The sequence below is a fragment of the Notolepis coatsorum genome, assembly GCF_963971535.1.
Source record: "Notolepis coatsorum genome assembly, chromosome: 20".
NCBI lineage: Eukaryota > Metazoa > Chordata > Actinopteri > Aulopiformes > Paralepididae > Notolepis > Notolepis coatsorum.
In genome coordinates this window covers 14453269-14473367 of record NC_140184.1, presented here as the reverse complement: position 1 = coordinate 14473367, position 20099 = coordinate 14453269, and the positions used below count along the sequence as shown (strand labels likewise).

The window sequence follows — 20099 nt, the reverse complement described above, 5'->3', positions numbered from 1 at the left end:
TCAACATGAAAATTTGGAAGGGAACATAATAGTATTTTATTTGAGTATTTACTATTATAATATTAGTAGCCGATTAATTTGCAGCCCGTCCTAGGTTCTGATTGGCTCTCTAGGTTAGCACTTTAGCTTCTGATGCTGTGGTGGGCACTAGTCCTAACATTGCTAACTAAACTTTTAGTCAGAGAAAAAACGTCACGAGTCACGACTATTTACGTCCACGTGCTGTAAGGAATCAGGAATACGGAAAGCACATTGTCTTGTAATAGAATGACTGAAATCACTGCAAGAGCTAGTATAGGCTAGCTAGCCCTCATGAACCGGCAGATACCAACAGTAGAATATGCACTAGGCTACTGCACGCACCTGTCATGTTACTGTTGGTTCCTTCCACTTGAACTTCATCATCATTAGCAGCAGCAGCTACTCTAAGTCTAACGCCAGCCCTTCCTCTACTAAACATGTCTGTAATTTTAGAACATTGTTCTGCGTCTTTTACTAGCAATTTTAGTTTTTTAATTCTACCTTTTTCTGCTCCACCCTTTCTTTTTTTGCATTCTCCATTTCTGCGCTTCTAGGCCTACTCGCAGTTGGGAGGAAACGTGAATCTCATTCACTGATGTCTCATGTCTCATTCAAGACTGGCTAACAAAAGCATGTCTTTCACTTAACACCAAGAAAACAGTGTGTATGATGTTCACAAAGTCACCAGTAGAGGTCACTCACTCTAATGTGTTTCTGGGAGAGGCGGAGCTGGACATTGTACATTAATTCAAGTATCTTGGGGTCACATTGGACTCTACATTGACCTTCAAAAAGTCATGTGAAGAAAGTGACAAACACAGTCAAGTTTAACATCGAAAACTTCAGGCAGATCAGGCCCTGCGTGCCAGTTAATGCTGCAAGGATGTTTCTGCATTCAATGATTTTATCACACATCGAGTACTGTTTTATCAACTGGTCTCTTTCATATGTCACTACTCTTACACCAATAGAATTACTCTACAAAAAAGCCATAAAAGTATTTGATAGGAAACCAATTTCATTTCATCACTGTAATGTTTTAGAAAAACATAACATGCTAAGTTTCGAGAATTTCCAAGTTTTCAAATATACTTGCTTCATGTACAAGGTTCTGCATGGACTTGCCCCTCCCCCATTTAATGAGTTCATCCAACAGAAAGCAGGGCACCACAATATTTTGCATACGAATTATGCAGAATGTAATATCATAACTGTCTATTACTTTTCTTGCAATTGAGCCAATTTTCCTTAGGTACGGTTTTGAGGTGTGTGTTCAACAGACCCATCTTAAACTGCATCTTAAGGCAAACCAGAACTGTGATAATTTTTAATCTGATTTAGTTTATGCAACTTGTTTATTGTTTTATTGCCGGCCCACACACTGGCCCACACACCGGCCCACATAATGGCCCACACACCGGCCCACATACGGCCCACACACTGGCCCACACACTACACCGGCCCACACACTACACCGGCCCACACACCGGCCCACACACCGGCCCACGTTAGTGGCCCACACACTGGCCCACACACTGGCCCACACACTGGCCCACACACCGGCCCACACACTGGCCCACACACTGGCCCACACACCGGCCCACACACTGGCCCACATTTTTTTTTGGACCAGCCCTGATTTAGTTTATGCAACTTGTTTATTGTTTTATTGCCGGCCCACACACTGGCCCACACACCGGCCCACATAATGGCCCACACACCGGCCCACATACGGCCCACACACTGGCCCACACACTACACCGGCCCACACACTACACCGGCCCACACACCGGCCCACACACCGGCCCACGTTAGTGGCCCACACACTGGCCCACACACTGGCCCACACACTGGCCCACACACCGGCCCACACACTGGCCCACATTAGTGGCCCACACACCGACTCACACACTGGCCCACACACTGGCCCACACACTGGCCCACACACTGGCCCACACACCGGCCCACATTAGTGGCCCACACACTGGCCCACACACTGGCCCAAAAAAAGAAAAGTAAAAAAAAAAATGTAAAATTTTTTTTTTTTTTTTTTTGGACCAGCCCACTTTGGTTCCGGCCCATCGGGATTCGTCCCGAACGTCCCGATGGCCAGTCCGCCACTGTCCACCACCGACATCGCAGAAAGTTGAAAAAAGTCGACGAAAGTAGTTGAAACTCGACGACTCAACAAGCAGACAAATAACAAATAAAAATAAAATAAAGACTAATGGGGAGAAAAGTATATTTTGCACGATAGAAGGGAGCTCCCGTGAAACACGTCTACTCCATGATCGCCTAGCTCCGCCCCCGTCTACTTGGGCTTATTTCTAAGCTCAAGGTCTATATGGGCATCCCTCTCAGAGTGGCGGCGAGAGGATATTCTCGGCGCGCTCGGGAGGTTCCGTCCTGGCGGGACGGTTACGGCGCTGACCGTGATACGCCTGCGCGGTATTATGGCATCTGCTCAAGCTGTGGTCCCTCTTGGCCTCCTCTTCATGAGGAGGATACAGAGGTGGGTTTTTCAGTGTGAAAATAGACCCTGTGAGAGTCAAGTGGAAGCTGCTGAAGGTTCCCATGTCAGTACTGGGGGACCTTGCCCTCTGGGGGGGGCCTGGGGCCCTCACCAGCGGGGTCCCCATGGGCGGCAGGCTGTCACACGTCACAGTCTTCACCGACGCCTCCCTCGCGGGATGGGGGGGGACATGTCGGACCAACATAGTAGGGGGCAGCTGGCAAGGACCATGCTGCCCGGTCTGCACTACATATCAATGTGTTGGAATTGAAGGCAGTGCTTCTAGTCCATGTTCTGATCAGGACGGACAGCACGACGTTGGCGTCGTATCTCATCAGACAGGGAGGAGTACGCTCCCCCCGTCTCCACCGGGCGGCGGCCGATTCGGTCCGTGGCCGCCGGGGATTCTGTACTCGTTCCCCCCCCATACACCCGATAGCTCAGCTGTTGGGGCGGGTACGTCACGAGCATGGGACTTTGATCCTGGTCGCGCCGGGCCGGGGCACGGCTGTGTGGTTCCCGGCCCTGATTCAGCTCTTGGTGGCCCCGCCATGGCCTGTTCCGTGGTCACCGCGGGCCCTCTCTCAGGCACGCGGAACTCTGTTCTGCCTCCTGTTCTGGGGCAGCCCCTGATGGCTTGGCTGCTGAAAGGGTGAATCTGGTGGGGATGCGTCTTAACTCTTCTGTGGTTAACGCCATCCGGAACGCGCATGCTCCGTCCACTACCGCGGCTTACGCAGGGAAGTGGCGTATGGTTCGAGAGTGGTGTGAGGTTGGGGGCCTGGTCTTTCCCCCTGGACTCGGTTCTTTCCTTCCTCCAGTCTATCCTGAATAGGCTGTCGGCCTCGACAGTGAGGGTATACGCTGCGGCTATATCCTCTTGTCATGTGGGCTTTGAGGGCGGTACGCTGTTCAGCCACTCTCTCGTGAAATGTTTCCTGCTTGACGCTCGCCGTCTCAAGCCTGTGGAACGTTCTCTGTCTCCGAGTTGGGACCTCCAACTGGTCCTGGGCTGGTTGTCGGAGGCCCCGTTTGAGCCTCTTGAGCAGGCGCCATTGGATCGGCTGTCTTTTAAGACCGCGTTCCTTTTGGCCATCACCTCCGCTAAGCGTGTGGGTGAGCTGTGTGCTCTCTCGGTGCGGCCTGAGTGCCTGTCTATTCGGGCCGATAGCGGTGGGACTCTGAGGCCTAATCCGGTCTTCGTGCCAAAGAATATCCAGAGCTTTGTTCTCTCCAGGGATATTGTGATTCAGGCATTCATCCTCCTCCTCACGCTAGTGGGTTGGAGGCGAGCCTTCACCTGTCATGTCCTGTCCGTGCACTGAGGGTTTACCTTAGTCACACGCAGGGTCTCAGGGCTTCCGATCAACTGTTTGTTTGTTACGGTGGCCCTTGTGCGGGTAAGGCGCTGTCCAAGCAGCGCCTGTCACATTGGTTGTGCGAGGGCATTGCCCTTTGCTACACGTTGGCTGGACAGGTTCCCCCCGGGGGCGTCAGGGCACACTCCACTCATGGTGTGGCGGCCTCTGCTGCCCTGTGGGGGGGGGGGCCTCGGTGGAGGACATCTGTGCTGCGGCCTTCTGGTCCTCCCCGAGTCTTTTCGTTAGGTTTTACCTCAGGGACATGACTGGGGGTTCTGTCTCCCAGGCAGTCGTGAGGTCCGGGACCTCTCCTGCATCCCGCCATCAGGTGGGCTAGCGGGAGTGTGTGGGTGTGGACCGCGGAGTGCTGTGTCACACGTGGTCCCGCTTGCGCTGTGCGTTCGGGGGTGCCTGGTTCCCCTTTTTCCCACTTTGGTTGTAGTTGACTGCCTCCCCCCCTTCGTTAGGACGGGCGGGTGGACAGGACTCCCCTCAGCGTCATGTACAAGTGGGTGCATGTGTTTTGGTTTCCGTGGCACAGTAGGTGCTGGAGATAATGATATCTCAGAAGGCAGAGCGAGACGCTCAGCCAGTATTCATATAACTAGGGTTATAGGATAACCTTACGTTACCACTGCAGTTTGCCTCATCAGTTACCACTGCAGTTTACCTCATCAGTTACCACTGCAGCATGCCCACCTTCTCAGTTACCACTGCATTACTCGCACATCTTTTGGAAGAAATATTAACTGAGATTCTTTTGTATGATTAACGTTGGTCATTTGGCTGTATGGTAAAAGATAGATTCAGCAGGTTTAGACACAGACAGATCAACTCTGTCACTCAGTCAGAGTGTGTCAATAATATTCAACCTCTCCCTCCTCTTTACACTACATACACAGTAATTGAAGAGTAACCTGCCTCAATGCAGAGTTTAGTATGTTTATGTTTACATTTAATCATAATATTCAGTTAATACAAGTGAAGAGGGCCCCTGGTAGTTAATAGTGAGTGAGTGATTTAATATGTGTATTGTATAAGCTTTAATCAACCTGTTACCACCACAGCCTATATGAAAATAGACCAAGCCATGGATTAACATGATGCTAAATTATAATCCAACAGCATAAAGAATTACAATTGTTTTCGAATCATAGGCGGAATTGATTCTACAGCAGTTCAATATCACAAAATAGGAAATATTTTTGTATTTATTATTAGACAATGTATTGTGTATTTCCAGTAGAGCTGCCCTCTCATGGTTGGTTTTAAGACACTAGACGTTAAGACATCCCTCTGCAAAGATTTTACAGATTTGTTGATTAAATCAACTCATCAATTAGTCAACAAATCCTATGAAGAATGTCTTCAGTGTCTTCCTGTGTGGTGTTGTAACAAGATTTGGCACTCAATATGACACTTAGAATAGTATTCATCATTAAGCTCTGTATGTGACCTTGGGCCATTCGAGTCAGGTCAAATCAGGATATTTTACCTCAGTTTGCATTGGGCCTCCATTTCATCTTTAAAATGTATTTTCCATGCAAAACTAAAGGAAAAACATTCAGCATTTGCTCTATTTTCTATTAATGAAGTTGCATTGCAATGTATTTAATTAAAGTCCACTTGAAGTTGATGATTCTGTTCCACTCATCCCTATGTCATTCTACATCCTACAGTATGACCATACTGTAGCCTACATTCCAAAAGTAAATCCTCTACAGTATTTATACAGTAGTATATAGTAGCATGTTTTAATTCTCGCAAATCCAAAAGTCACAACATTCATACCATCTGCATAACTTTGCATCAAAACCATTTCCCCTCACGCGCGTCTTTCTCAGTATAACCATGTTGTGCTTCCCTGCCTGTTTTAAGCCTTTTTGGACCAGAGTTGTCCTAAAGTAGATTTACCTTCAATCACCATTTATTAAATCTCTATCCATTAAAGAGCACTGTCCCCCGCCCCCAGCCACGTCCATTAAGCCTGATTACGGAGGGGAGAGAGGAGAGAGGAAGAGTGAAGGAGTCAAAGCGCTGACGTTGATCTGCCATCAACTCTGGACACACGTCCGTGTCTCTCTCTTTGTCCTAATACACAGAGAAGAGGCCGAGGCCAGTAGACCCGGGGAGTCGGACTCAGAGACAGAACTGTGAAGGTGTTTCCTATAGGCTCCGTCTAGCACAAGTCGGGCCGCTGTATGGGTCTGGCCCAGAGCTGGGTTTGTACTGTATCTGGGAATGGGATGCGGTGTGAAGGTGATGGACTGGAGGACAAGGAGATAATAACCTGTGGCTGAGTGGAAGTGAGCCGGCGGCAGGAGTGGCGGGAGGAGCAGCGGGAGCAGCAGCGGGCGGCATGGAGAACAAGAGCTTCCTGGGGAGAGGAAGGGGGGCCGGCGGGTCCTTCAAACGATCTTCCATCAAGCGCACGTCATCTGGGTCACAGAGGGTGAGATAGCACCTTACCTTGCCTAAAGTGATTATGAGACAGACAGCGTGTGTCATGTGATCAACAAAGTGCTCAAGGACCGAATTATCCCACGGCTGGCAAAGTTCAGATGAAGTTCAATGATTGGTTTGGGGAATTTCTGTGGTGAGAGTCTGAGGGAGCCTTAAAAATAGCTAAATGACTGTCATGTGTTATGTGTGTTTTTACTTAGCATTGGGGCATTCTGAATGATGTCTGGGTGATTCTCTGATGAATATGCTTTATTTTACATCCTACCTTGGTTGTTGTTACTGGGTTTGCCTTATCTCTGAAGTGCTACTTTATTACTGTTCCACTTTGAAGATGGTTAAGGACAGGTTGCCTGGCAGGTCAAAGCAAGCATTATCCTCAGAAGTTAAAACATTTCACACCTTTTAAAAACCTCCCATCAGAGCTTAGGTTGCACACAAGTGATGAGGAATGTGCTGTCAAATGTCAAATAATAAGCATTGTTTTTTTTGTACTCAGGAACAAATGACAAGCCACGTGGAAGAATATTTGAGTGCAGTTGATTTGCAGATTGTTGAGTCTTTTAGACAATGGATGGGTGAATATGACAAAATGTCAGGTTAGATTCATATATAATTTACAGTTCATTCATTGGTTGCCTGTAAGACAAGGTTGATTGATTGATTGATTGATTGATTGATTGATTGATTGATTGATTGATTGATTGATTGATTTATTGAAAATTGTATTAACAGATTGCAGAATGGGTACAGTACAGTACAGCTCAATACACACAATTGTTAAGGGGATGCAGACCAGAGAAAGACTTTCGTCTTGTTTACATCAGGTGTAAACAGGTGCTGCTTGATTGGCTGTATTCAACAGCAGGAAGTTTGGAAAAAAGGCCACATTGTATGAAAAAAGATAATAAAAAAAAGAGAGAGAGAGAGAGAGAGAGAGAGAGAGAGAGAGAGAGAGAGAGAGAGAGAGAGAGAGAGAGAGAGAGAGAGAGAGAGAGAGAGAGAGAGAGAGAGAGAGAGAAAGTGGGGAGGGCTGGATGATGAATTGATTGAAAGGCTTGCTGTGTGATTTCAGTATTCCACTCAGCAGCAGGCTGGACCGCTGTAACTAATGACAACACAATATAGCCTTTATCGTCTATTTGGACTCATGGAATGTGTCTATTTTGCTGACAGATTTGCTGATATTCATAGACACAGTACAGTAGCTACACAAGAACAAAATATAGTACACGATCCACATGATCGGTTGATAGTAGTAGCGCAGCATGGGAACGCCAGGGGCTCCCTCAAGTGCACGTGGTTTTGGCAGCGTATCAATTTCATGTGTGACATGACATCAGTCAATTCACAGCCTATACCACTTCCAGCTTTTAGGCTGTGCCTCCAGAAATGGATCACTAGGCAGACAAGGTGCCAGTCCATGTGACGGTCCACACAGTCCCCTACTGTTATACGTCTGGTCTCTCAGCCAGCGAGGACCGCGCTGTCAAGTCTTTGTGCCGCTATGGTCTGTGTGTGAGATGGTGAGTGGAGTTTGACCTGCCCGTTCCTAATCTAAAGAGAATGGAAAACGGTGAGCAGCATCTGGCCCAGATTAAGCTTTTGATTCTTTCTAATGTCGTTCACTGCTCTCATGTGATTAACATACATTCGAATAATGTACATTTCAGTGACAGTGGGATTGCAGGGGTCAGAAGCCGTGGCGGGAGGTCGTGGGGAGGAGTGTACAGTATGCTCAGTTTCCTGTAATGGGGTCAGGGAGCAGAGATATAGAGCAGGGAGAAGAATGTGTGAATAGAAAACTTAACGCGGTACACACGGTTGTACATCAACAACAAACCACATGTGAAAGAAATGTGTATCATTGATTCAGTTTGTGGCTCTGGCTGAATCGCCCACAATATGTTATTATACTATATAAGTGTAGCAGGGTGGATTATCCCTGCTTTATGGGAGTGGATGTACACTGCCACCTGGTAGGTCAGGAGTATTGGAGTGGAGGTTTAGCAGAGGGAGTGGATGGGGCCTAGGATTCACTAACCTAGGGATGGTGCGCTGGTCCTTCTTGCCCTCCAGGGCGATTAGCAGTAGCTCCCCACACACCCACACTTCCCCCAATACTTCCTGTGCCCTCCCACACCCGATGGCAGTAATGATGGATGAGATACTTTCTCCCCAAAGCAGTACCCTTCCTGATTGGCGAGTAGAGACCTGTCCCAATGAGGCATAGGCAGGGGGTGGGGAAAGGGTTAAACCATAATGCACATTACCCAGAAAGGAAAGGGTTAGACAGAATGCACATTAACAGACACGCACACAGTGTTCCCATTTAACTCTCTTTTACTGAAAGTCTTATTCTTTTGACATGTATTTACACAAGAATCAAAGCTCTTTCCACACTGGGCACCTAGTGCTCTCGCTCTACGGTAATGACTAAAGTTCTTCCCACACTGGGCAAGACAGTAATAAAACCCGTCCCTTTAAGGGTTTAGATACTGGTTAGTTTCCCCGTAGGTGGGGAGAGAGGGGAGGAAGAGGGAGAGGGATACAGGAGCTATTCAATGGGAATTTTAGAAAAGAACACACGTTATCACACCACATTCAACCAAAAGACAGTGGGCCCACGTTGAAAACAAAAGTCCTATCTATAGCCGGCTTCCCCAAAATAATAAATGTCGGGGCGCCCCTAAACATTGTTACCAGTGTCAGTTCAAAGTACTGCTTCTCTTCGCCCTTAAAGGGCCCGCGCCGCACAAAGAGAATGTCTACCGATAAAGTTCCAGCACTCGGAGCGCTCACTGTAACTGGCTTGAGTGTACTTAACCAAGGGCGGGCCTGCTCCCACCACGAACGTCCGTGTGGTGAGATGGCTGTCGAGAAGTCCTGTGATAGCAGGCGGCGGGGCTGGGTAGACGTTAGGCAGGTGACTGCTGGGGTAACGGCTCGGAGGGGCTGGAGGTGCGTGCAGTGCAGTGACGTCCGCTGCTGGGCTGAAGGGGTGGGGCGACACGCGGGCTAAACTGTGGTGCTAGCCTAACTGAAGCTAAGCTGTGGGTCGGGACGACCCCCTGTCATGACGCCTATACTTTAGCTAAAACGCAACGTGTGCCATATCTACCACACTCTTCGGCAGTAGCTCGTCTGCTTCTTCGTTCACAATGTCTCTTTAGCATTAACTGAAAGCTAAGCTATCGCATATTCCATTACTAACCCGCCTCGTAACTGGGTTTATATCTCGCATGCTTGATGTCTGGAGCTCCAGCTCCAAGCGACCTCTTTCTTCTCTGGAAAACGATGAAGAGGAAGTTCCGCCGTCGGCGCCGCGCCCTGAGCCCATCCTTCTTCACCTGTGTCCCCCTGCCCAACGTCGCCACCAGCTCCCCCTGGCGGTACCTGTATCATGTCCCACTATTAAGTGTCAATGTTAGGATAGGGAGGATCAAGAGAGGTCAGCAAGTTACACAACGTCATTGCGAACACAGAGAATGCAAGGAATTAACGTTAGACACATTGAATTATTGTTAGACATATTCAGGTGTCTACATTTCCCCCTACTTTAAACTTGCAAAGTCCCAATGCAAGTTACACAACCCCCAGTTTAGTGGAGTTACACCAGTGAAACGCATACATGTACACGGTCCTTAGACCAACAATTTCACACAACTATTCACAATTTGCAAACACTGTTCAATGAACACACTCTTGAGCACATAGTCGTGACGATACCGGGCGGGTATCCGACCTCTAGTACTCCTCTGTGGCCGGAGTGGTCCGACCCCTCCCATTTCAGACCCTGTGTCTGAATCGTCCGTTCCCACCGACAGGTCGTCGGCAGCGGCCTCGTCCTCCTGAGCTACAGGCTGGTCGCCCGCATCGCCCTCCTCGCCTCCATCTACGCCGTCCTCTCCTGATGTGTCCGACTCCACCTCTTCTCCCGCGTCGGGCACGACCTCAGCGACGACCCGAGGAGACCTGGGTGGGTTACATGCTCTGGGACACGGTTCCCAAGGACGATAAACGGCGGGCTCCACGTCTGTCTCGGAAGAGCTCTGCGAACGCGTAGGAGTCCTCCGGGGGACCCGCGCACGCCCTCCCCGGTCGGAATTGGGAAAGGTACAGGGCTTGAGCTGGTCCCGATGGACAGTCTTCTCCGGGCCCCCTTCTTCAGGCCGGACGGTGAAGACAGGCGTCCCTTCGTGGCTCTGTGCAACCACCAGATAGGGCGTAGGTTCCCATTTGTCTTGGATCTTATTACGACCCTTGGGTCGATGGTTCCTCAACAGAACCCGGTCTCCGGCCGTTATGAGCTCGCCTCTGGACTTTCGGTCATAGATCCGTTGGCATCTATGAGACGTATGCTTAGCTGTGGCTCCCGCGGCCACCGCAGCAGCCTTCAGTCGCTCGTGGTGCCTTTGGACCCACTCGTCCAAGTTCTCCGCATCGCCGTCCACGGCATCTTTGCCACCCAGTACGTCCCTGGGCATCCTTGCATCCCTCCCGAAGAGCAAGTAGAAGGGGGCGTACCCCGTGGAAGAGTGCACGTGGCAGTTGTACGTAAGTACCAGCTCCGGCAGGTGTTCTTTCCAGTCCCGCTTCTTGTCCGCGGGCAATCTACGCAGCATATCATGCATGGTCCGGTTAAACCTCTCGCATTGGCCGTTCCCCTGGGCGTAGTACAGCTCTTAGAGATCCCGTAAAGTCTACAGAGTTCTTTGATGACGCCAGATAAAAAATCTCGACCTTGGTCGGCATGGAGCACAAACCAATGCCGGATGAGTGCTGCGGCGGTGGTCTTGGCGGTCTGATCTTTGGTCGGGATGGCGATAGTGTATCCGGTAAACATATCGGTCAACACCAGGACGTTCTCATAGCCGCCCGTCGACATCTCCAACATGGTAAAGTCCATGGCAAGGACTTCCATGGGCGCAGTCACCTTGGTGCAGGTCATTGGGGTCTGGGACTTAGGGAATACGTCCCGGGCAAGCGCACACCGCTTGCACTGTTGCACCCAGCCATTCACCTCTGCTGCCATCCCTATCCAGAAGTAACTTCGCCTCATCAGGTCTATAGTCCTCCGTCTACCGAAGTGTCCCCCGTAGTCGTGTTGGGTCTCATATATGTGTCGCCGCAGTGCCGTCGGCACCACCAGTTGCAGGAGCTCTTCCCCGTCTTGGGGGTCGCTAACGCGTCGAAACAGTACTTGATTGTGTAGACGGAACCGCTCCCACTGCCCGTATAACTTGCGGAGGCATGGGTTCACATCCTGCAACAAGGCTTTAGTGGGTGGGGTCCCACGGGTTACTGCCTGCCATACCGGTCCCAGTTCGGGGTCTTCCGCCTGGAATTGCCGTAGTTTGTCCCAGCTGTATCCGCTGTTCCCCTTCTGCGCCACTACGGCGGGTCGGTCCGGTCCTTGGGGCCTAGGCGAGCCCGGAATTCTTCCGCCGGGATCACTACAAAGCCTTTGCCGGTTGGCCTTGCGGCTAGAGCGGGGGCCCGCGACGGGCCGGTCCGCGCCTCGGGGCTCAGGCGAGCACGGACTCCTTCCGCCGGGGCCACCTGGCCTGGTTGCCTCAGGTCGATTGCTGAGACTTCCGGCGGCTCAGTCCGTTCCTCGGGGCCCAGCCGAGTACGAACGCTTTCTGCCGTGATCGCTAGAAAGTATTTTTCGGTGTCTGCTACTTCTGGTTCTTGCCTCATCGGGATGCGTGACAAGGCGTCTGCATTTTGGTTGATTCGGCCGGGCTTGTAATGTACCACAAAGTCGTATTCTGCCAGCTGGGCGACCCAGCGCTGCTCCACCGCTCCCAAATTGGCCGTGTCCAGGTACCGCAAAGGGTTGTGATCGGTGACCACAGTGAATTGGGAGTAGAGCAGAAGGTCTCGGAACTTCTCGGTGATCGCCCACTTCAGGGCGAGGAGCTCCAGCTTGAACGAGCTGTAATTCCGGTCGTTTCTTTCAGACCCTCGTAGGCCCTGCTCGCGAAGGCGATGACGCGCTCTACGCCCTCTTGCTTCTGACTCAGCATGGCTCCCAGCCCCAAGTAGCTTCCGTCCGTGGTCACTACGAAGGGGAGTTGGAGGTCCGGATATGCCAACACCGGTGGCGTCATTAGGCACCCTCGTAGGTGGTCGAAGGCCTCCTGGCACTTTGGAGTCCATTGGAAGGCCTCGGTCCGTCCTTTAGCGAACCCTTTCTTTTCTTTTCCCATGAGGGCATGCAGAGGTTGCGCCACTTGGGCGAAGTGGGGCACGAATCGCCGGTAGTACGACATGAATCACTTGTCGCACTTCTTTCGCCGAGCGTGGCGCCGGCCAGTCCTCCAGGGCCTTTACTTTGTCGGTGTCGACTTGGACCCCAGCCGCAGATACAATGTGTCCCAGGAATTTTTACTTCCGCCTTGAGGAGGAAACACTTCCGGGGCTTGAGTTTGAGGCCATGTTCGCGGAGGCGTCCGAACACCAGGTCCCGCTTCTGACAGTGGCTCTCGAAGTCCCGTAAGAACACCACCACGTCGTCCAGGTAGACCAACAGGACATCGAAAGCCAGGTCCCCTAACACCGCGGTCATCAACCGCTGGAACGTCGCCGGCACATTGCACCACCCGAAGGGCATATACGGGTCCACTGATAGAGGCCGAAGGGCGTCGTGACGGCCGTCTTTTCTTGATCCTCCTCTTTCACCGCCACCTGAAAGTAGCCAGCCATGAGGTTGAGGGATGAGAAGATTTTGGCCTGCCCGAGGGCATCTAGGGACTCCTCTATGCAGGGTAGAGGGTACGCATCTCGGTGTGTCACATTGTTTAGTCGACGGTAGTCGCAACAGAATTGCACGGAGCCGTCTTTCTTGATCACTATCACGGCGGGCGATGCCCATGGGCTACAGCTCTCCACTAGGACACCCTGAGCGACCAGGTCTTGCACGTGTCGTTTCACCTCCTGAAAGATGTGAGGCGATATCCGGCGGTGCCGTTGTTTGATGGGATGCGCGTCCCCGGTGGGGATGTAGTGAGTGATCGTGGTAGTGTATCCATAGTCTCCGTCGTCGGTTCAGTTCAGTCAGTCTACTTGCCCCTGGGCGAGGTCTTGGAGGTTCGCTTGCATGGGCACGGCTAGTCGTCGGGTCTCCCCTTCAGCGGCCGCCAGAGTCGGGTTGTCTCCGGCTTCAATCGCCGTCACCCTCAATCCTCCGGCAACTTCTTCTACGGTCACCCTTTCTTTGGGCAGTATTTGACGGGGGAGGTGGAGTTCCACCAGTCGGACCGGGGCCGGAGCATGATGGCTGTGTCGGTCGGGTTTAACAGACGCACGGGCACCCTCCCATTTAGGGCGTGGGCCACTACGTTGGCCACCAGTAGGCCGGGTGGTAGGTTGGCACTCGTAGTACTCTCGAGCATTACGGGGCGTTGTATCTTCACCGACGTCTCGCAGCAGCCCTGGACGACCACTTCACTGCGGGGGGGAATGACCACCGGGTCTCGGCCGGCCACTTTCACGTACCCCCTTCTCCCCAGGGCGGTGCACCCCTGTTCCTCGTGAGCAACGGCAGCGATGATGCGGCGCAGGGCGGCGCTCCCGGCGTCGGAGCGATGGCGACCAGTTGGGCATATCCCCTCCATTCCGGCGAAGAGGTCATACACCCCTGTGAGTATGTTCATCCCCAGGAGGCCCGGGACGGCGTTTCCCACGGAGCTGCAGTGGGGGTCGTCTTTTACTACGAACACACATTTTCCAGGGAACTTCATTCCTAGACACTCCACTTCAGCAAAGAGGCACCCCACCACGGGGTTTTCTAAACCGTTGCCGGCCGTGAGGGTGACCCAGGTGGCGGAGGACAGTCTCTTCGTCTTGAATTGCTGTTTGAAATGGGTTTCGGTCATGGTGGTAACCTCGGATCCGGTGTCTAAGAGGCAGCAGGTCTTGACGCCGTCTATCTGTACGTCTAGGGTGTAACAGCCCCCGTATACATCTTAGGTCTCTGGGCCCGTGGCTATCGAGTCGACGGCTCCTGCCGCAACGGCGTCGATCGGCCCTCGTGTTCTAGATAGGTGTCCCTGTGAGCCCGAAGCTTCGGCTGCGGGGGAAGGTGCTGGGCGCGGTCTGCCGGCCTGGAGTGGACATTCTCTACTGATATGCCCCGGCTGCTGACAGGCGTAACAGATCAGTCTTCCATCCTCGCTCCGGCGGGGTAGTCTACGCGGGGTAGCGGGCACGTCTCCCCGGGGACGACGTCCAGGGAAGCCTCTTTGGGGCCCGTCTCGCTCGGACTGCAGGGCCCGGAGGAGCAGTTCTTGGCCCGCAACCAGCTGGCGGATGGCTTCCTGTAGTGCAGACACGTCGACAGGGGTTTCGTGTCTCTCCGCGGCGGCGGCGTGTATCGTGCCCCGGGCTGAGCTTTTAGCGGTGGACAGTGCCTCCTCCTCTTTGGACCAGTCGATCGCGGGCAGCATTAATTCGAGGAATGTCAGCGTTCCTTTCTCTCTTTGATATCGTCTCATCTCCCGTCGCAGTGCGTCGTCTCTCAGGCCTAGAACGAATTGCTCCTGTAGCAGGGTGGTGGTGTCTGGGACCCGCGTGGGTGCCCGCCGCTGTAGACGCAGAAGCATCTCTTGTAATTCATACGCAAATTGTCTCACGGTCTCGCCGGCTGCCTGCTTGCGGTCGTAGAACTCCCCCAGACGGATGCTGACAGGGGCTTTGTCCCCGTAGGTCGCTTCTAGTACCTTGAACGGGGCGTCTGGGTCCGGGGAGGGCTCTTTCATCATGAACCGCACCGTTTGCTTAGCCTTGCCTTTCAGGTGGAGTTGTAATACCTCCACCTGGTCTTCGGCTGGCACCATGCTCGCTCAGAAGTGCAACTTCATTGCCCGGATCCAGTCCTCTATTGACAGCTCTCCCCTCTCTTTTCCCCCTCCGAACTCGCTGCATTTTTGGTCCCGTTGGACATACACCGTCGAGGTGGTCGCTTGGGGTTCACGGGCGTGTCCCTCGAGGACGGCCTTGGCTAAGGCGAGGGCTTCTCGCTGGTCGCTCCGGGCCTGCTCCAGGTACATCGCCTGTCGGTCCAGGAGGCCTGCCTGGTCGTGGAACCGACCCCTCAGGGCCTCCACTTGTGCGGTCAAGTCTCTCATTGCTTCTGTTTCCTCTTCTTTTACCTCAGGGGAGGCGCGCCGGCCACGGCCCTGCACTCTTCCTGGAGCGCCTCATCTTTCGCCGCCGTTTCCGGCGCGAAAGCACCTTTCATACAGAAACTGCAGCTCAAAGCGCTTCACAACAGAAAAAAGACAGGCATAAAATGAGCACATAAAGTGCAGACAAAATCACAGTTTTTCACATTACGATCTAACATCCCAACAGGCCACCTTGTTTATGGTTTGATTCAGTTTTAAATAGACAATAATAAAAAGAGTAAGCTAAAAATAGACAGAGTAAAATAGTGCAATAGTGCAGTGCAATAACAGTTTAAAGTCATCTTTACCTTTTCTGTTTGGTATCCACAGTTTAAAACTTGACAGTCTTCTCTCCTGTTTGATACAGTATTGCCTCTTAGTTAGCTACAAAGGTGTAAAGTCAATGGGGCCACTGTAAAAGAAAGCATTTAATCATACTTGACAACAAACGTCTTTGCTTTTGGCACGCTGTGGAGTAGGTTTCAGCGTTTATCTCAAATCGAACTATCTGGTATGATCTTGGATCTTACCGAGAAATAACTCTACTGATTGATCGCTGGTACATTAACCCTTTCACTACCACACTACAGAAGGTAACCTTTCACTACCACGGGCGCTCCAGTAGCACACCACATAGCGCGCTGAGTCACGAAGCGGACGTCCCGGGTTCGTTTCCCAGTCCTGGCGACCATTTGCTGCATGTCTTCCCTACCTCTCCTCCCGTTCTCCCTCTCTCCCTCTATCAGTCCTGCGTGGCCAGGAAAAGCTGAAAATGCTATAAATAAAAGTAATTTTTTTTTAACGTTCACTACCACACTACAGATGGTTAACCGTCTGTAGTGTGGTAGTGAAAGGATTAACGTAAGGTTATGTATATAACCAAGTTCTATGAATTATGGACTCTGCACTATACTTCACTTCGTGCCTGGCGTCATTGACCTCTCCGGGCCCCCTTTTTCCAGGGGATCCAGTCCCTTCAGTGGGTCTGGGTCTTCCTTCGCGCTCCGCTGCTACAGCCTTGCCACGGGTTGGGTTTGCTCTTGACCCCGTGATTTTGGGGGCAGTAACGAGGTTGTTCCTTCCGTTCGTTCCCTGGTGGCATGCGGGTTGTGTGTGTGTGTAGTCGTGGGGTCAAGCCACGGTCTGCTCACCCTGTGTGTTGAGTTGCTTGAGTTCCTCTTCGCACGGTCGGATCCGTCTCCCTCCCGTAAGCCTCCAATAGGGGGGGTATCCTCCATTAGGGAGGGTCGGGGGGCTCGGTCCTCCCCGGTCTGATGGTTGTGGGGGGCCTCAGCGGGGTACATTTGTCGGGCTATGGCTCCCGCTCAGCCTCTCTTGTGCAGATGATGCTGAGCGAAAGCCATAATGAAATAGAACGTAAGGTTATGTATATAACCAAGTTCTATGAATTATGGCGACGCTCAGCATGAGACGCCGCTGCGGCCCTTGATCTCGCCTTGTGGTGAAAGTGAAGAAGGAGACGAGTAGGTGACCACACACCTGCTTATGAAGGTAAGCGGATGGGGGTGTGGCCAGACGAATGTTGGGATGTAAAGGTACATGGTGGAATTTTTTATTCAGTGCACGTGCACGAAGTGAAGTATAGTGCAGATGATGCTGAGCGAAAGCCATAATGAAATAGAACCTTCTGTAGTGTGGTTGTGAAAGGGTTAACCCTTTGTCATGTGGTAGTGAGAGGGTTAATCTTCTGTATTGTCACAGTGAAAGGGTTAACCCTGTGGTAGTGAAAGGGTTAAGTAGGAAACAGGCCTAGGGGTCCAACAATTCTGAACTGGTTCTTTTTAATGTTGAGATGTTATGTGTTTCTGGCTCTCTCTGCATGTTACACAGTGGATAGCAGTGGTCCCTAAGCCTTTGAAAAGCCAGTAAAATGTAATGACTTAAGGAGATTTTGCCTTCATTTCCAAATGGGGTATGATACCTGCTTGGGTTCACTCAAATACACTATACTGTAGGTGGTGACCGTAATAAAGGGACATTTTGCTGCCACAATCTGCCATGGTACCATGGTAGCTACAGAGAGTCCAGAAAACCATATGTACCACTATACCACAAGTGTAGGAATACGACGCTCGGGTAAGTCCTACAGTATGTCATGTGTTAGTCACATGACACCTTAACCCCATCATTATTTTTCCTTTCCCATGTCGTTTTCTGTCACTATTTTCAACAACAGTACATAGAAAACAGCTACATTTTCTTATTTCCAGTTTTATATGAATTTGTTAAATTTTTCTGTGTTTCTTTCTTCCCTGGCCCTTTCATTAGAGAAATGGTTTAGAAAACATTAGGAGGAATTCTTCTACATTCCTCCTCCCAGACGTTTTCTTTGCGTTGAAGACCACCTGACAGCCCGTTTCGGGGTTAATCAACAGCATGTCGGCCCCATGTGACTGACTCTCTCAGCCCCCCGAAGAGACAATCAGCCATTTCATCACAAACCCCACCCATAACCCATAAACACACACACACACACACACACACGCGCACGCACGCACGCACGCACGCACGCACGCACGCACACACACACACACACACACACACACACACACACACACACACACACACACACACACACACACACACACACACACACACACACACACACACACACACACACACACACACACACACACACACACACACACACACACACACACACACACACACACACACACACACATATTACACACACACGCGCCCGCGCGCAGCTGTGAAACTTCAAACCAAACGCACTTAAGTTGCCGACAGTTACAGCTCTGGCAAAGTGTTCTCGTTGTGTAGCGCAGCAGATGTGCGTCGTTTAGGGAATTTGAATGAATTTTAAGAAATTGCGCGAATACCAGAAATAACGGAGCATCAGTCCAGACATTTTATTATAGATATTTTCTAACTCGACAACATAAACATTATAAATGTCCAATACAGTATACAGTAGCTGGAAGGAAATAGCCTGGGGCCCAAGCTGTTCCCCTAGCAACAGAATAGCAATGGAATTATTCTTCTTATAAAATAAAATAACCTAATTTGATTTCAACCTCAATATGATCCCAATCTAATTATGCAATTGAACGTTATCATCTGTCCCTCTTTATGTCATGCTTACATTTAGCTTCTTTCATGTATGTGGACATGCAGATTAGTTTCTGCACAGTCACAGCGCTTATTGTCATCGTTTTTTTACAAAGAATGTAATTGAACTGCTCATTGTCAAAACATTTTGTTGCCTTCTAAGCGCTAATAATCTCTTTTTAATTCCTAAATCCACAAAAAGGCCAATCCCCCTCCTAATTTGTTCTAGTTCAGTTTGCGATTCCCTTGTTTATTGTTTTCCTGCTCTCGATAGTCTGTTTAATCTGGCCTGATAATAAGCCAAAAAGCTTTTGAACGCTGCAGGGAGAGGGGGAAAAAAGTTGCTTATTTTATAGTTGCGTGTTGGTCATGTTGATTTGCTTAAGGAAAAACCTAAGCTGCTGACAAACCGTAGTTGATTACAATAGCGCCTAACAAAATGACTCCTTGTTCCCAGGATTTCCGTTTTAAATGCGACGGATAAGGCCTTGAAGTAAAGCCCTAATAGGTCTGACCTGCTGCTCAGGGCCTGGGGGCCGTATGGCGAGAAGCACGTGGAGGCCGTCACATGGTTGCCCTGGTTACCCTGCTTTACTGCTAACACAATTCCTTTCTTAGTTTTCACTCAAACTATATATTTCATTTATTTTCAAACCTTTAAACTCGAAAGGCAACTGAGGTTTCCCTCATTTACAGTATAGCGTCAAGTGTACATTATAGAGTTAAGCAAAACATACAGAGTTAAGTTAAAAAATAAAATAAAATCACACAACATATACAATCATAACAATTAGACAAGTAAGGATAACAATCAATTAAAACACGTACAACTTGATTGACAAAGGTTGGTGATCAAGGTTTTACTGTATAAACTCTGCAACAGAGGGGAGAATCTCAAGCGTCAAGGACTGTTGGGAGTTAATTCCATGAGCTAGAAGGGCATTATAGCAAAATGCAGATTTATCCTGTTCATAGCAAACTTGAACTAAAAACATAATTTTGTGTTTTTGTCGTTTTGTATACACTACTTGTGGTTAGCTTTAGGTATGAAATATGCCGTAAATATGCTTTGTTGTATGCTATAGATAAGTGTACAACCTCGTTGACTCTCCCTAATAACAGAGTACTACTGTGTTTACTATTTTTAAGAATAACTTCTTACAAATGATGACGAATCCCCCGAGGTCCCACAAGGCCATGGATTGTCCAAACTAGACATGACAGATTTGTCCCCACAAAGGAGTTGAAAATATGTTTACCAACAGCCATAGACAGACCAAATATAGACAGACCTTGTCTCCAAATAACGCTCTGTCAATTCTTCACACAAAGAAAAAGTATTTCAACGCAGCCCAGTGTCCAATTCTCCCAATTATGCAAATAGAGTTCACACAGGAGCAGTAGGGTGTGTGACAATCAGGAATAAAACACATGAACTGGGCTTTTGTTACCACGTTTTCTCTTTTCTCTCTTATCTCC

At 50.3% G+C, this 20099-nt stretch overlaps 1 protein-coding gene across 1 annotated transcript in view; it reads left to right on the top strand.

Moving 5' to 3' along the window:
* Nucleotides 1-6253: 6253 nt before the first annotated feature.
* Nucleotides 6254-20099, top strand: part of LOC311247315 (transient receptor potential cation channel subfamily M member 1-like) — a gene marked incomplete at both ends in the record, with an annotated part of 61205 nt that continues 47359 nt past the window's right edge. Inside the window, one exon of the mRNA XM_084337672.1 lies at nucleotides 6254-6346. Coding sequence (XP_084193798.1) covers nucleotides 6254-6346 — 93 coding nt within the window. The remainder of the gene's footprint in view (nucleotides 6347-20099) is intronic.